A 19,030-nucleotide genomic window follows, 5' to 3' on the forward strand; every position below is an offset into this window, starting at 1 on the left:
TAGGGCTGGAAACACAATCCCAGTTGAGGATGTTACCCAACTTGGAAAACCCAACTCTAATGGCCTAAAAACTAGTAGATCCTTCTTATTCACACTGAAGGATAAAATTGATATCCCAGAAAAATTATTCCTATTTGGGCAAATCAAACCACACAAGGAATACAAACCTCAGCCTAACCTCAGAATCTGCTGAAACTTTATCTCATACATCCAAATATATCAACACTAAAGCAAATTGGTCTATTTTCCAAAATAAGCTAAATGATGAAATTACAAGTTTCACCCAAAGTTCATGCATTTCTAACACAACAGTTGACACACATGCTGAAGCATTGACATCTTTATTAATAAATACAGCTAATCATGCTATCCCCAGGACAACACCTAAGAAAACATTCCCTAAACAAATTCCTAAAGCATGGTGGTCAAATGAGTGCCTAAATAAATGGAGGATAAAAAAGGCAGCTAGGACAGAATTCATAAAAAAACCAACACCTACTACATATTTAAAAAAATTACAAGCAGACTCTAATCTAAAAAGGACTATAATAGATGCTAAATATAAATACTGGAATAATTTTGCAAATAATCTCTCCAGAGAAACAAATGAGCCAATTATACATAAAGTCATAAGCCACATATGTGGGAAAAAGACTTCTCCCAACCCACTCCTGTATGAGCTTATACATAATAATACCCATTATGACAATGATAATGAAAAGGCTAACCTATTTGCAACTCTTTTTGTTAATAAGCTAACATCAAATTATCAAAGCAAGCTGTCCACAATTCCTATGAACCCTAGTTACCAACCACGCCCAGGATCCGAGTACATAACTAATCCATTTTCAATCCAGGAATTGAATAATGCAATACATCATATTAGGTCCAAAACTAGCAGTAGCTATGACAATATACACCCTACATGGATAAAGAATCTCACACTTTCATACAAACAAGAATTGCTAAAATTTTATAATCATGCGTGGGCATCTTCTATGTTCCCCAATATATGGAAATGTTCGTCCCTCCTACCAATCCTAAAGAAAAATAAACAAAAAGATAACCCTGAGTCTTATAGGCCCATAATGATTACACCTGTGATGGGGAAAATAATGGAGAAAATGATTTATAAAAGACTCCTCTGGTTTGTTGAGAAAAATAACATGATCCCACACACTCAAACTGGATTCAGGAAATACCACTCCTCAACAGATGCTTTCATTTTGCTAGCAAATGCAATAAATGAATCTTTCTCAAAAAATAATATCCTAGTGGCAGCTTTCCTAGATTTTGAAGGAGTTTATGATAATGTGAACCATCAAATCCTTTTAAATAAACTTGCAAACCTCGGAGTACCTCCTAAGCTAGTATCCTTTATTAAATCCTTCATAGAAGTGCGAAGTTTCATTGTTTGTGTTGGTTCAGCCTCTTCACCCCAAAAGACAATATCCAAAGGCCTACCTCAGGGAGCAGTCCTCAGTTGCCTCCTTTTTGCCCTATATCTCTGGGACATGAACCTACCCCACACGAATCTACAATATGCTGATGATCTGGTGCTATGGTCATCTGGCAACACCTTTCAGATAGCACAGTCAAATCTGCAAAAGTCACTTTTCCAGTTTGAAAAATTCTCTCAACATTCAGATTTACCCATTGCACCCACCAAGTCAAAAATAATCCAATTTCACCGGAAGCGAATCCATGTTAATGCACAACTAACTCTAAATAAAACAACTATTCCAGAAGATAATAATATTAATTACCTAGGTCTCATGCTTGACCAAAAACTTAATTTCCACCTCCACATTTCAAACACAATAAAAAAATGTTATAGAAAAGCAAATATACTAAAAAGACTTCTTTCCACACCATGGGGTTGTAAGGAGAAAACCTTACTCCAGTTTTATAAATCACATATAAGACCCCATATTGACTATGGGCTCATTGTCTATGGTGCATGTGCAAAGACCCAGATGCAAAAAATTGAAACAACACAAAATGATATAATACGTCTCATATTTGGTCTTAGGAAACCCACAAGCACCAAGTCTCTGCTTATGGAGAGTGGATTAACAACAATAAGGGAGAGACGTAGCTTTCTCTTGATAAAACATCTTACAAAAATTGAATCAAATAGCTCACACACATTACATAATTGGTTAAGAAATCCAGCCATGTATAGAGGTATTGCAGATGAGTATGCCAATATTCAAAAGAAGTTCCCTGTACCAGCAAAGTCTATTGCACCTACTTTCCCCTAATCCCCTCCATGGAATTGGTCATTTCCCATAATAAATACTGAATTTTCAAAATGGAATAAAGATTTAACCCCCATTGCTTTTGTCCAGAAAAAATTTGCAGAACTTAATACAATTACCTATAAAAATCACTTCCAAATATTTGTTGATGGGTCAAAAATGGATGAGAAGGTTGCAAGTGGTGTTTTCCTTCCTCACCTGAAAATTGCAATGGGCGAGAGATTATTTAATAATTTATCTATAATGTCTGCTGAGTTAAATGGCATAATCATGGCATTAGAACACCTTAAGCAAAACCAACCTTTGATTGAAAATTCGAATAATATTATCATCTATTCCGACTCTTTATCAAGCCTTGAGTTGCTGGCCTCAGCTCCTCAATATAAGTTGGACATTAACACTTATCATTGTCTCAGTATTATTGATAATCTTGCTTCAAGTGGCATAAAAACTTACTTTCAGTACATTCCTAGCCACTCTGGCATAAGTGGTAATCATCAGGTTGATGAAATAGCAAAAAATGCTATAAATATTGACCAGCCAAGTGGGAGACCAATCCCAATTAGAGATATTTACCGATGGAGGCTATCAGATATTAATTTTAATAAGATTAATCCTATCCTTTCCCCCTTTCCCAATAAGTATCATTCTAAAATTTATCATAGAATTCGTTCTGGAACAAATGGACTAAATTTCCTTGCATTTTCATATAAGCTTTCTAATTCAAGTGGCTCAATTCCCCTGTCCCCGCTTGGCAGGCATTGTAATATGAATAATGAAACAATTGACCATTGCCTATTTGAATCTAATATGCTGACGTCTGCACAACATACCTTGCTTTGTAAACTGTTAAAATACTTAAAACACCACAAAATCCCACTATCAGCCAAGAGCCTAGCCAAATATACCTGCACACAGAGCATAGAAATCGACATCTATCATCTTATATTTGAACTCCTAGAGTCAAAAGATCTGCTGAAAGATATCTGAATATATCTAATAAATATGAGGCAATCAAGCCAGTAGTTCTGTAGCCCACAGAGTGAAGCAAAAGGAAAAGGGCTAAATAGTAATACTGAAAAGCCCGCCTGCTGTTAAATAGAAGAAGAAGAAGAAGAATTTGTTGCTTAAATATCAGCTTAAGATGGTAGGGCTCTTGTATTTCTTTTTTCTTAATAAGCTAAAGCTAGTCAAGTAGTCATTCATTGGTCGTCGTTATTCAGTGATTATTCACAGATAGGCATTTTCGCAATGCTTTTTCGCTAATATCTACTTGGTAAATTTTTCACAGTTCATATTATTGACTTACAAATAAAGTAAAATACCACTTGATGCCTTTTTTTATGCTCTTTCCAAATATAATAATCATTTTTGTTGGAAATGAATTCTAACCTTATCCCTATATATACCAATTCAGGGTATATATTTGCACTTTAGGGGGGATGGGGGTAAAGTTTGAACTTACATCTCATTTACATCATAAATAAAATTTACCCCCCCCCCCCCCCTAATGTGCAAATACATACCCTGAATCAGTATATATAGGGGTGGGAATAAAATTCATTTCTGACAAAAATGATTATTATATTTGAAAAGAGCATAAAAAAGGCATCAAGTGGTATGTTTACTTTATTTGTAAATCATAAAATGAACTGCAGAAAATTACCATTGATTTTGCAAGGTTTCACTTATATAACATGCAGATTTTTGAAGGTCAGGACCTTCTAGAGAGAGAAGGAGTGGAGGTAGGGGTAAAGTTCTACCAAATCATATTATTGAGTTGGGAATAAAGTGAATGCACCATTTGATGCCTTTTTTTATGCTTAAAATTAATATAATAATCATTTCTATCGTAAATGAATTTCCGCCCCCCCCCCGCTATATACCGAACCCGGAATTTGAATATTTTGGGGGGGGGGGCTGAAATACATTTCTAATAGAAATTATTATTATATTTATAATCAGAATAAAAAAAGGCATTGAATGGTGTATTCACTTTAGTCCTAACTCAATAATATGATTTGGTAGAACTTTACTGAGGTAGGTACTTCAAAATACCTTCCTGGGACATACCTTAGCCTGTAGACCCATCATTAAAAGTTTTATTTTCCTGACCTAACCCCTTTCCAAGATAGCCAAAAGTAGCTAAAGTAGAATTTTACCAAAGAAGGCATGAAAAGGTATTTCTAAGTTGCTATGTTAACCCTCTTCTGATTTCTAAGTCTTAGAAATTTGCTTTCTTGACTGATATCTATTAGAGTTTTGACAAAACAACATTATACTTGAATTTTCAGTTTCTTTTTCTCTGCTTTTAGGGTAAAATTCTGGTTTAGCTACTTTTTGCTATCTTGAAAAGGGGTTAAGTTAGGAAAATGAAACTTTCAGGGATAGGTCTACAAACTAAAGTTTGGGCAAATTTTTTGCAATTCATATTATTGACTTACAAATAAAGTAAACATACCACTCCCGTCATGACCTTCTGATAGGGTTCTACCGATTATGTAATCAATTTCTCAGAAATCCATTTGTCCTAGTTGATTACGTCATTCTATGCCCATAAATGGATTCCCGTCACGATCTCCTTATAGGGTTCTACCGATTATGTAATCAATTTCTCGGGAATTCTCTCCCTTCGATTACGCAATCAATATATCTCTTCCCCACCTTCCCCTTAGAAACATCAAATTAATTCCCCTTTCTTGAATCAATAATTCCCCTTAGAAACAATAAATTAATTCCCATTTCGTGACATATCAATCAATCTTGACATCACCTGTCAGACATTATTAAACTTCGCCTGGAAACAATTTGATTAATGATTGCCAGTACCTGTCAGACATTATTAACCTTTGCCCGGAAACAATTTGATTAATGACTGACAGCACAGGTGTTCCAAATTCCCAATCGCTTTAATTAACCACGTGTTCTCCCAAGGGAGGCTATGCCCATATTAGGTGTTAAAAAAAAGTTGTAGGTGGCAGCAGGGGTGCCCCATGGGGCTATAAGATAGCCTTCTACTGTTAATATAGATATTTGCCGATAATTCAGATAGTTTCAACTTTCAGTTGCAATTTTTTTTTTTACACTTAATTATGATCGTTTTCTAAGAAATGCCTGGAAAACCTGCTCCTCTTCTTCCGTGTAAATATCCCCTCTACGGAAAATCTTTCCAAAGAAATTTCCTCCCATATAAACCCCCTCTCCCCGTCAGGAAAATTTTCCCCTGACAATTCCATTCTCGATTTTCCGATACAGAATTTCTCTCGCGGAAACTTTCCCATGGGGAATTTCTCCCGTGGAAAATCCCCCCTTCCTGGAAAGAAACTTCGCCTTAGCATCATCGTATGTAAAACAGAGTCGACACGGAGAAATCAAAAGTCTAAAACCTACTGTCACATTTGCGCTTTACTGAAAACGAATTTTATTGCAAATAAATTCTTTTGTACTAATTACAACATTGAAAATAAACATAAAAATGATAGTAAAATTTAAATTTTGAACTGATGATTTTATAGCAATTAACATTATTGTATATGAAGTATTCAGTTTGATCGTAATAGTTCTTTCCAAGACTGTTCCAGACAAATACAGTTTCACTACAAACAAGAGTTTGGATGCTGCCCCCTTCCTTAACTGTAAAAACCTAAAGCCTACTGCGTCCTACAAGTCTCATGAATTTTGGAAGAAAATATCGTCAATAAGTTTTATTGAGGAAGTTGGGTTCAGACCATGGAGGGAGGGCTGGGGGTGAGCTCCCATGGTTTTTGGAATGAAAAATCGTTAGTAAGTTTTTTTTTCTGCAGGGGGGGGGACGTTGAGCCATGGAGGGAGGACCAACGGTCAGCTCCCATGATTTATCATTAATAAGTTTTTTTTGGGGGAGGCGGATCGGTCCCTGGAGGACCAGGGGTCAGCTCCCATAACTTTTGGAATAAAATATTGTCAATAATTTTTTTTTTGGGGGGGGAGGGGGTCAGATCATGGAGGGCCAGGAGTTCCCATAACTTTGGAATAAAATATTGGTAATAAGTTGTTTTTAGAGAAGGGGGGGCATGAAGGGACGGCCAGGGGTCAGCTTCCTTAAGTTTTGGAATAAAAAGCTTCATGATTTTTTTAGTGGGGGTGGGGGTCGGGCTTATCTGATCTTTAAATTATTTTAAAAATTCTCGCATAAAAACCTTATGTTCCCCCGGGGCATAATATACAACACTTATCCCTGGGCTTTGGGGGTTTGTGTTGACCACGGAGTTTTTGCTATCTGATCTTTGGACCTATTTGAAGGAAGTGGCTATCTCAAAAACTCGATCGGATCGATTTAGGGTAAAGATGGCAGAGGGGCTAGTTGCCCTCCAGCCCCTTTTGACTATTAAAAAGGGAACTAGAGCTTTCAATTTTCAATAGAATGAGCCCCCTCCAAAGTTTATACAACCATCCTTTCCATAAAAACCTTATATGCCCTCAGGGCACATTTTACAACACTTGGCCCCGGGTTCTGGGGGGTTGTTTAAACCCCGGAGTTTTTATTAAATGATCTTTTGTCTATTTTGAACCAACTGAATCTCTCAAAGATTCAGTCGGACGTATTTGGAGAAAATAGGGTTGGGGGGAGGGCTAGTTGCCATTGGATCATTTTTTACTCTTAAAAAGGGGACTAGAGCTTTCAATTTTTAATTATTTGAGTCCCTTCGTAATTTAATACGACCACCTCTTCTACCCCAGAGTGTTTGTTATCTGATGTTTGAACTATTTTTTTAACAAAATGGATATTTCAAAATTTTTAAGGGATGGGTTTGGGGAAAAAAGAAAGTGGGAGAGGAGGGCTAGTTGCCCTCAGATATCTTTTCTCTTAAAAATTGAACTAGAATTTTCACTTTCCCACCAAATGAGCCCCCTTTGAAGTTTTTACGAGCATACCTTGCATAAGGAACATATTTGCTCCCAGGGCACTCCTTACAACTCCGGCCCCGGGGCCTTGGGGGGGGGGGTCAACCCCGGAATTTTGTTATATGATCTGTGAACTATTTTTACCAAATTGGCTATCTTAAAATTTTTATCAGATACATTTTGGGAAAAAAGAACTGCGGGGGGGGGGATATATGCTCTCCGAATATTTCCGACTCTTAAAAAGGACACTAGAGCTTTCAATTTCCAATCGAATGAGTCTCCTTCGAAGTTCATACGACCACCCCTTCCATATGAAGTACCTTGGGAAAAATAAATAGATAAATGAAAAAACATAAGAGCATTTTGGACATGGTGGGGAGGGGGATAGTTACCATCGGGTCACTTGACTCTTAAATGGGAACTAGAGCTTTCAATTTTTAATAATTTGAGTCCCCTTCGAAGTTTATATGACCATCTCTTCCATAAAAAACCTTATACGCCCCCGGGTCTTAAGTTACAACCCTTTCTCTGGGCTCTGGGGGATGTTACGTTTACCCTGAAGTTGTTTTTACGTGATTGTTGAACATTTTTCAAACAAAATTGTTATCTCAAAATTTTGATGTGGATGTGGGGTAGGGGTAGATGCCTTTTGGTCACCTTTGACTTTTAAAAAGGTAATCAGAACTTTCAATTTCCAATCAAATCAGTGACCTCTGAAGTTTATACAACTGCCCCTTACATAAAACCTTATATGCCCTCGGCGCATAACTAACAACACTTGGCCCCCAGGCTCTGGGGGTTGTGTCGACCCCTGAGTATTTATTTGGTCTTTAAACTATTTTGAATAAAATAGCTATATCAATATTTTGATCAGATGTATTTTGGGAAAAAGATCAAGGGAGGGGGGCTATTTGCCCTCCGATCACTTTTGACTCCTAAAAAGGGCACTAGAAATTCTGATTTACAATCGAATAAGCCCCCTCCGATGTTTATACAATCATTGCTTCCATAGAAACCTTATATGCCCCTGGGGCGTATTTTACAACACTTATCCCCGGGTTCTGGGGGTATGTGTTATCACTGGAGTTTTTGTTATATGATCTTTGGTCTATTTTGAACAAAATAGCTATATAAAAAATTTGACGGACGCATTTGGGGAAAAGAGGGTTGGGGGGGGAGGGGGGAAGGCTAGTTGCCATCGGATCACTTTTGACTCCTAAAAAGGACACTAGAACTTTCAATTTCTAGTCATTTGATTCCACCCCCCCCCCTGAAGTTTATGCGACTACCTTTTCCATAGAAACCCTATATGCCCACGGGGCATAAGTTACAACCGTTACCCCGAGCTCGGGGAGGGGGGGGTTGTTGACCCCAAAGTTTTGACATCTGATCGTTGGACTGTTTTAAATATACTGGCTATCTCAAAATTTTTATCAGATACATTTGGAGAAAAGAGGGTGTATTGTCGGGGGGGGGGGCTCTGGTCACTTTTGAGTCTTGAGAAGATAACTAAAACTTTCAATTTCCAATGAAATGGGTCACCTCTGAAGTTTATACGACCACCTCTTACATAAAAACTTCATATTCCCCGGTGGTATAACTTAAAACACTTGTCCCCAGGCTCGGGGGGGTTGTGTTGACCCCAGAATTTTTTTTTGTCGAATATTTGAACTATCTTTATCAAAATAACTATCTCAAAATTTCTATCGGATGGGTTTGAGGGAAAAGGGCGTGGGGGGGGGGCTACTTTCCCTCCTATCTCTTTTGACTCTTCTAGAACTTTTGATTTCCAGTCAAATGATCTCCCTCTGAAGTTTATACGTGCACCCTTCCATACAAACATATATGCCCCCTAGAGCATAACTTACAACGCTTGTCCCGGGCCTTTTGGGGTTATTCCGACCCCGGAGTTTTAGTTAGTTGATCTTTGAACTATTTTTAACAAAATAGTTATCTCTAAATTTTTATCAGATGTATTTGGGTGAAATGGGCGTTGTGGAAAGGGGGGTATTTTTCCTTAGATTAATTTTGACTCTCAAAAAGGGAACTAGAACTTCCGATTTCCAATCGAATGAGCCCGTTCGGAAGTTTATATGACAACCCCCTCCATAGGAACTGCCTCTGGGAAAATAAAGACGAAATCATTGGAGCCAGCTGAATATATTTTTTTTCTTCCAATATTCCATAAAAATATTCCATGATGGGGAGGGAGGTTTTACAAAGTTTGTAAACTTATGAAGAGCCTATCGTAAGACAGTCGTTTGATATAAGCCATCGGGAAACCAAAATTCTATATTAGAGCTCTCCCTCCCTTTCTATATGTTATTGACTTATTGTTTTTATTTAATACCTATTACTAAAAGTGTTTGATTTTTACTCGCATTCTCCCTTCATTTGTGGAATAAAACGGTCCAAAGGTGAGGTAATGTATACTTTAACGCCAAAAATTCTGATTTTCTATTTTTAGTTACTCTTTTTAGGACAAATCTTGGTCAGTTTTATCAAGAATTAGTAGATGATGTCACTGATGCTACGTCTGCACTGAATCTTGACGAAGAAGGAGTTGACCTAATGTAAGTAGGCTTTTTGTGGTTTTTACTGTAAAAGGAACCTGAACTTCTTAAAAAACATTTTAACCTTTGGAAAGCCAAAATGGTAAACAAAAGACATCAAGTAATTTTTCCGTTTACTTGGCACTAACTGAAACTGAAAGTAGACAGCAATATTTAAACTGAAAACGACAAGGTAAAAGAATGGTGAATATTTGTATTAAAGGAATATTCAGGTAGTTAAAAAACATACTTATCTTTAGAAACAAATTTAATCCTGAATTCAAATATTACATTTGTTTTCGTCAAAAATTCAATTTTAAGCCCTTTATGGACCTTCAAAGATGATACCTGGGTTCAGACCATGGAGGGAGGGCTGGGGGTGAGCTCCCATGATTTTTGGAATAAAACATCGTTAGTAAGTTTTGTTTCCTGCAGGGGGGGGGGGAGGGGGTCAAGCCATTGAGCGGACTAAAGGTCAGCACCCATGATTTATCATTAATAATGTTTTCTGGGGGGAGGCGGATCGGGCCATGGAGGACCAGGGGTCAGCTCACCCCTGTATAAAATAAGTTTTTTTTTTTAGGAGGGCCAGGGGTGAGTTCCCATAACTTTGGAATAAAATATTGCTAATAAGTTGTTTTTAAGGGGGGGGGGTTATTCAGGGACGGCCAGGGGTCAGCTTCCTTAAGTTTTGGAATAAAAAGCTTCAATGATTTTTTTAGTGCGGGTGGGGGTCGGGCTTATATGATCTTTGAATTTTTTTTAAAATTCTCGCATAAAAACCTTATGTGCCCCCGGGGCATAATATACAACACTTATCCCTGGGCTCTGGGGATTTGTGTTGACCACGGAGTTTTTATCTATCTGATCTTTGGACCTATTTGAAGGAAGTGGCTATCTCAAAAACTCGATCGGATGGATTTGGGGTAAACATGGCAGAGGGGCTAGTTGCCCTCCGGTCCCTTATGACTCTACGAACATCCCTTCCATAAAAACCTTATGTACCCCCAGGACATATTTTACAACACTTGCCTCCGGGTTCTGGGGGGTTGTGTAAACCCCAGAATTTTTATTAAACGATCTTTTGTCTATTTTGAACCAACTGACTCTCTCAAAGATTCAGTCGGATGTATTTGGAGAAAATAGGGTTGAGGGGGGGGGCTAGTTGCCATTGGATCAGTTTTAACTCGTGAAAAGGGGACTAGAGCTTTCAATTTTTAATCATTTGAGTCCTTTCCTAATTTAATACGACCACCTCTTCTATGAATACCTTATATGCCCCAGGGATATAAATTATAATCCTTCCTCCGGGCTCTGAGGGAGGGGGTATGTTGACCACGAAGTTTTTGTTATCTGATCGTTGGACTATTTCAAACAAAATGGTTATCTTAAAATTTTGATTGGGTACATTTGGAAAAAAGAGGGTGTGTATCTGGGGAGAGGGGGTAGATGCCATTCGACCACTTTTGACTCTTAAAAAGGTAACTATAACTTTGAATTTCCAATCAAATGGACCTCTGAAGTTTATACAAACACCCCTTATATAAAAAACCTTATATACCGCTGGGGCGTAACTTGAAATACTTACTCCTGGGCTCTGGAGGAATGTGTTAACCCCAGAGTGTTTATTATCTGATATTTGAACTATTTTTAACAAAATGGCTATTTCAAAATTTTTATGGGATGGGTTTGAGGGAAAAAAGTGGGAGGGGAGGACTAGTTGCCCCCAGATCTCTTTTCTCTTAAAAATTAAACTTTCACTTTCCCACCAAATGAGCCCCCTTTGAAGTTTTTACGAGCATACCTTGCATAAGGACCATATATACTCCCAGGGCACTACTTACAACTCCTGCCCCGGGGCCTTGGGGGGTCAACCCCGGAGTTTCGTTTTATGATCTGCGAACTATCATAGGCACCGCGCTAGCGCTGCCTAAGTAAAGAACGACGTGGGCACAATGTGTTTTTTTTTTTTTTTTTTTTTTACTCCATACCCGGGCACTTCGTTTCGAAGGAGTCGTCGTAGAAACTTCGAATAGGGCTAATTCGATTGGAAATTGGAGTGGCTAGTGCCCTTTTTAATAGTCGAAAGGGATTGGAGGGTAACTAGCCCCCCCCCCCACGCCCCTCATTCCTCCAAAACCATCCTATAAAAATTTTGCGATAGCCATTTTGTTCAGCGTAGTTGATTTCCAGATAGAAAATATGTTTTTGAGGAGGACACTCCCCCACATCCCTCAGGACAAGGGTTTTAAGTTTTGCCCTGGGGGAATATAAGGTTTTTAAAGAAGACGTTGTCGTAAAAATTTCAATAAAAGCTCATTTGACTGGACATTCAAACGGCTAGTGGTTTGAGGGCAACTAACCCCCCTCTCACGCCCACCTTTTCCCCAAACACATCCAATAAAAATTTTTAGATATCCATTTTATTCAACGTAGTTGAAAGTTTTGGAAATTTGGTCTTTTAGGATGAAAACACCTCTCCCCACAGACCTCAGGGCAAGGGTGGTAAGTTATGCCCTGGGGGCATATAAATTTTTAATTGAAAGCTGTGTCGTAGAAACTTCAAAATGGGCTCATTCAATTGGAAATTCAAAGGGCTAGTGCTTTTTTAATAGTCGAATGTTATTGGAGGGTAACTAGCCCCCCCCCCCCCCCACGCCCATCATTCCCCAAAACACATCCAATCAAAATTTTGATATAGCCATTTTGTTCAGCGTAGTTGAATTCCAGATAGAAAATATTTTTTTTTCAGGCGGACACTCCCCCACAACCCTCGGGGCAAGGGTTTTAAGTTATGCCCTGGAGGCATATAAGGTTTTTATAGAAGGGTTTGTCGTAGAAACTTAAAAACAAGCTCATTCGATTGGAAATTAAAAGGGCTAGTGCCCTTTTTAATTGTCGAAAGTGATTGGAGGGTAACTAGCCCCCCCCCCACGCCCATCATTCCCCCAAACACATCCAATCAAAATTTTGAGATAGCGATTTTGTTCAGCGGAGTTGATTTCCAGATAGAAAATATGTTTTTGAGAAGGAACTCCCCCACAAACCTCAGGTCAAGGGTTTTAAGTTATGCCCTGGGGGCATATAAGGTTTTTATAGAAGGTGTTGTCATAGAAACATCGAAAAGGGCTCAATCGATTGGAAATTCGAGTGGCTAGTGCCCTTTTTAATAGTCGAAAGTGATTGCAGGGCAACTAGCCCCTCCCCCACGCCCATCATTCCCCCAAACACATCCAATCAAAATTTTGAGATGGCCATTTTGTTCAGCGTAGTTGTTTTCCAGATAGAAAATATGTTTTTGAGGAGGACACTCCCCCACATCCCTCAGGGCAAGGGTTTTAAGTTATGCCCTGGGGGGATATAAGGTTTTTAAAGAAGGCGATGTCGTAGAAACTTCAATATAAGCTCATTCGACTGGAAATTCAAAGGGCTAGTGCCCTTTTTAATAGTCGAAAGTGATTGAAAGGCAGCTAGCCCCCCACCCCCACACCGATCATTCCTCCACACGCATCCAATAAAAATTTTGGGATAGCCAATTTGTTCAGGGTAGCTGATTTCCAGATAGAAAACATATTTTTGAGGAGGACACTCCCTCACAACCCTCAGCGCAAGGAATATAAGTTATGCCCTGGGGGCATATAAGGTTTTTATTGAAATATTTGTTGTAGAAACTTGAAAAAGGGTTCATTCGATTTGAAATGCAAAGGACTAGTACCCTTTTTAATAGTCGAAAGTGATTTGAGGGCAACTAACCCCCCTCTCATGCCCACCTTTTCCCCTAACACAGCCAATCAAAATTTTTAGATAGCCATTTTATTCAACGTAGTTGAAAGTTTCGGAAATTAGGTCTTTAAGGATTACAATCCCTCCCTCCACAGCCCTCAGGGCATGGACCGAAGATTGCGTTTTCTGGGCCTATAAAGTTTTTAATTAAAGCGTTGCCATAGAAACTTCGAAAGAGCTCATTGATTTGGAAACTGAAAAGGCTAATGCCTTTTTAATTCTTGAAAATGATTGGATAGTGACTAACGCTCCTCTCATGCCAACCATTTTCCCAAACACATCGAATTAAAATTTTGAGATATCCATTTTGTTCAACGTATTTGAAAGTTTTGATAAATATGTTCTTTTAGTATGATCGTTCAATTAGAACCCTCAAGGTAAGTGCTCTAAGTTATTCCCTAGTTGAACATAAGGTTTATATAAAAAGTTGTTGTATATGATTTATAGATTATATTTTAGTCTTCCTCAAAGTTAATTTTTATTTATAAGATATTCTGCCCATTCATTAATCAGAAACTTTGCAAGACACTGGCTTAACGCTGGTCTTCTTCATTATTCATCAACAGAAGTAGAAATCTGATGAAAACGAAATGACTGTGACGTTTCAGAATCCTTGCAGAATAGTTGAAATATCTAAGAGCTATTTATTCCTAAAAGAATTAACAATCAAAATTAGTGTTATTTTTATTCCTCGAAAATTACTGTATACAAAACTTTGAATACTGTATCAAAGTTCATCATTTATCTTTGAATATTAGTGCGTCGAAAAAAAAAACTACTTCAGGCAAACTTCAGAAGTATATTAGAACTGCGGGATGTGGCTATAGTTATCTTGAATGAAAATCCACTTATCCACTCTTAGTGGACTGAGGTCACTGTCATAATCACTATCAGACCTACCACCAAAAATAGTCTTTCTGCGGTCGCACTAGTCGCACGAATAGACAATAACTTGCTGGGTAGTGCGACGATGTAGCAAATTTCACCGCGAATTTGTCTTCGGAAAAGAAAAACGTTGCCGTCACCGTTGTCTTCAGCTTCTTCCTGTTTCTTTAAAAGGATGAAGTATAGTGTAGCTTGATTCCTGATTGGTTCCAGCTCTTGAGATTCGCTACTCTTTTTTAGACAACCTCCTTGTTCTCTTTTTCAACCTTCTTTTTTTGGCAATGTTTCTTCAAACTATAAAAAATTTCAAAGAAAATCATTTTTTCACACGACCTCTTTTCCACGCCACCCAGGAGGTAGAGGTCAAGGCGAGTTTTTTTTATAGAGGTATCGCCATTAGCTACTAATCGTCTGATTAATTTTCATTAAAAACAATTATTGACAATTTCAAACATTGTTTTTAATGAAAATTAAAATAAAACAAGTTCTTACCATGCCAGATTTAATGAATATATATTTTTAAAAAAAATATTTAGTATGGTCCACTAAGCGTCCTTTAAAGCCCGTGGTTTACATTTATAAAATTCGCATATATTGTGTATTATAATAAAAAAAAAACCTCTTTTCCATACCATCCAAGAGGTAGAGATCTAGGTGCGTTTTTTTTTAGAAGTTTCAGCAGTTTCTTTTACTCGTTAAGATTAGTCAAATATTACTTGTAAATAGTGCGAGCAAGTGAGAAACTAGTAGCTAACTTGCTAGTTGTCTACTATAGCCACTAATCCTCTCTTTGATTTTTATTAATTATATTTACTCAAATTTAATATATATACATTTTGAAAAAGTATTGAGTATCTTCCGCTAAGTTTTCAGAGCCCAGGTTTTACCATATGAAGTAACTTTCAGGGGCAAGTTTATTTCTAAAATAGTTTAAATAAAAAAACATTACCATCAGTGTAATTTTAATAAGACATTCCAGTGTTCGAACTTTTTTAGATATTTTAAATGGCGGATTCGTAATAAGGACCAAAATACTTTGAGCCTTATAGCAGTAAGATTTTGAATGTGTATTAAAAGTCCTATTCACTAAAAAAAAGCACTGGGTATCATCCATGGGCGCCCATATGGGGGCTCCAGCCCCCCTGGCTGACTAATGCTGCCTCATATTTTATATTTTTGAATTGAGATTTCTATTATACAGCATTGGAAGCTACAATTAGACCAGGTAAGCTCCCCCTTCTGAAATTCAGCTTATGGGTGTTCGTGGTATCATCCACTAAGCATGCATCAAAACACCATTTATCAGTAATAAAAATTATCATTGTTAGCAACAATTCTTATTAATATTTGTATCTTAAACGTTGTAGATGATTTAACTTGAACAGTATACAGATAATTTTGTCATATCATAGGCAGCGCGCTTTTTTTTTCTCCATACCCGGGCACTTCGTATCGAAGGAGTTGTCGTGGAAAGTTCGAAAAGGGCTCATTCGATTGGAAATTGGAGTGGCTAGTGCCCTTTTTAATAGTCGAAAGTGATTGGAGGGCAACTATCCCTCCCCCCACGCCCATCATTCCCCCAAACACATCCAATCAAAATTTGATACAGCCATTTTATTCAGCGTAGTTGATTTCCAGATAGGAAATATCTTTTTGAGGAGGACACTCCCCCACAACCCTCGGGGCAAGGGTTTTTAGTTATACCCTGGGGGCATATAAGGTTTTTATAGAAGGCGCTGTCGTAGAAACTTCAAAAAACCTCATTTGATTGGAAATTCAAAGGGCTAGTGCCCGTTTTTATAGTCGAAAGTGATTGGAGGGCAACTAGCCCCCCCCCCCTCCCGCGCTCATCATTCCCCCAAACACATGTAATTAAAATTTTGATATAACCATTTTGTTCAGGGTAGTTGATTTCCAGATAGAAAATACTTTTTTGAGGAAGACACTTCCCTACAACCACTCGGGGCAAGGGTTTTAAGTTATGCCCTGGGGGTATATAAGGTTTTTATAGAAGGCGTTGTCGTAGAAACTTCAATAAAGGCTCATTCGATTAGAAATTCAAAGGGCTAGTACCCTTTTCTAATAGTCGAAAGTGATTGGAGGGCAACTAGCCCCCCCCCCCATCATTCCTCCAAACACATCACATCCAATCAAAATTTTGAGATAGCCATTTTGTTCAGCGTAGTTGATTTTCAAATAGAAAATATGTTTTTGAGGAGGACACTCCCTCACAACCCTCAGGGCAAGGTTTTAAGTTATGCCCTGGGGGCATATAAGGTTTTTCATAGAAGGTGTTGTCGTAGAAACTTCAAAACAGGCTCATTCGATTGGAAATTAAAGGGCCAGTACACTTTTTAATAGTCGAATGTGATTGGAGGGCAACTAGCCGCCCCCCCCCCCCACGCCCTTCGTTTCCCCAAACCCATCCAATCAAAATTTTGAGATAGCCATTTTGTTCAGCGTAGTTGATTTCCAAATAGAAAATTTGTTTTTGAGGAGGACACTCCCCCACAACCCTCAGGTCAATGGGTTGTAAGTTATGCCCTAGGGGTATGTAGGGTTTTGATAGAAGGCGTTGTAGTAGAAACTTCAAAACAGGCTCATTCGATTGGAAATTCAAAGGGCGAGTATCCTTTTTAATAGTCGAAAGTTATTTGAGAGCAACTAGCCCCCCCCCCTCCACGCCCTTCATTCCCCCAAACACATCCAATCAAAATTTTGAGATAGCCATTTTGTTCAGCGTAGTTGATTTCCAGATTGAAAATATGTTTTTGAGGAGGACACTCCCCCAAATCCCTCAGGGCAAGGGTTTTAAGTTATACCCTTGGGGTATATAAGGTTTTTAAAGAAGGCGTTGTCAAAGAAACTTCAATAAAAGCTCATTCGACTGGACATTCAAAGGGCTAGTGCCCTTTTTAATAGTCGAAAGTGACTGGAGGGCAACTAGCCCCTTCTACACCCTCCATTCCCCCACACACATCCAATAAAAATTTTGAGATAGCCATTTTGTTCAGGGTAGTTGATTTCCAGATAGAAAACATTTTTTTAAGGAGGACACTCCCCCACAACCCTCAGGGCAAGGCTTATAAGTTATGCCCTGGGGCATATAAGGTTTTTTATTGAAATCTTTGTTGTAGAAACTTGAAAAAGTGCTCATTCGATTTGACATTCAAAGGACTAGTGCTCTTTTTAATAGTCGAAAGTGATTTGAGGGCAACTAACCCCCCTCTCACCCCCACTATTTTCCAACACACATCCGATCAATATTTAGAGAGCCATTCTATTCAACGTAGTTGCAACTTTTGGAAATTAGATTTTTAAAGGTGACAACCCCTCTCCCCATAGCCCTCAGGGTACGGGGCTTAAGTTATGCCTTTGTTGTGAAGTGTTATTCTTATGGTATTTGGGGGTTGTAGTCGTAGATGCCTTTATTCTCCCTTTATAGAGGAGATAAACTCTGGCCCTAAGGTAATTAAACTTTGGTAGCGTGCCTTAAGCTATGACCGAACTAATAAGGCGTACCAACTGATTATGTTCGAGAGGCTAAAAATAGATTGCAGAGAAGTCGTCTAAAATACAACACTTTTATTCATTTACCATATAGGATAATTGTCTATAGGCTGTCTACTGGGACTGGCTGTCCCAAGAAGCCGACGAGTCTCAATAAAACAACATGAAAATATAAATAAGATACTTAGACACTTACAATTATAAGACAAAGTCCCAAAGTATTTCTAAAACAGCGGACCAGAGGTCAGTCTGACATATAGTCAGTATAAGATCTTCCTTTTCGATAAAATCTATCTTTTATACATTTTTCTCAACAACACCTTCCCACGCATTCGCTAGGAAGTGGTAATTTCTCAATTTCCCGTTAAACAGAATTTAGCAGGATATGTTCCTTATATTAATAAAAAGTGGTATTTCCAAACTTCATATTTGCGTCATATATATTTTTACTAAATTAATAATTAACTAAATTAGAAAGCTTTACCACAATACTCCCTATTTAAAGAAGAATGGTCCCAATTCTCAATATTTTACTTTTAAAACAACTAAATTTCGTCTCAAGCTATTATGCTGCCATCTTTGGGTCATTATGTGCATATACCCTCAATGGGTTTCTTTAGGGTCATGTTTCTGGTCCAATATAGGCCATGCTCTTTTCTTGTCGAAGGATTTCAATTGGAAATTCATCCTTGTTTCACTTTTTCTTTGTCTCTAGGACTGGCAATTACTCTTTTACCCTCTTCATATGCTTCTTCTGTTTTACTTGGCCCCAAGCGGCTTAAACATAGTATTAGTGGTTTCGCTTAGATTAGATTTATATTAGAAAAGTCTTATGAATTTTTGAGTTTAAATTTAATTCCCATTAATAGTTTAATTTATCTGTGTGATGTGGTTGATATACCGTTTTTGTTTTTTTTTAGAAATGCCTTGGTTAAATTTCACATAACATTTTGATTTTTAAATTTTCACAAAGCATTTTCACATATTTCAATTAAATAAGCCATTGGGCTATGTAGCACATTCTCTAGGCCTAAATTAAGTTCTGATTTTATCTCACTTTTGAAGACTTGTAGTAAAGTCTGTATTTCTGCTATAGTTTCCAAATATCAGTTGATCAAGTATGGTTTGGCTTCCGATTGTATGTTATGATAGTAT

At 37.9% G+C, this 19,030-nt stretch overlaps 1 protein-coding gene across 1 annotated transcript in view; it reads left to right on the forward strand.

Moving 5' to 3' along the window:
• The window catches only part of LOC148951137 (E3 ubiquitin-protein ligase RNF126-like), a 38,977-nt gene that overhangs the window by 7,701 nt on the left and 12,246 nt on the right, over positions 1-19,030 (forward strand). Inside the window, exons 2-3 of the mRNA XM_089091006.1 lie at positions 3,498-3,537; positions 9,626-9,718. Coding sequence (XP_088947132.1) covers positions 3,498-3,537; positions 9,626-9,718 — 133 coding nt within the window. The remainder of the gene's footprint in view (positions 1-3,497; positions 3,538-9,625; positions 9,719-19,030) is intronic.

The sequence above is a fragment of the Artemia sp. Qi Xiang Cuo genome, chromosome 6 (assembly GCF_049724085.1).
Source record: "Artemia sp. Qi Xiang Cuo chromosome 6, ASM4972408v1, whole genome shotgun sequence".
NCBI classification, from domain to species: Eukaryota; Metazoa; Arthropoda; class Branchiopoda; order Anostraca; family Artemiidae; genus Artemia; species Artemia sp. Qi Xiang Cuo.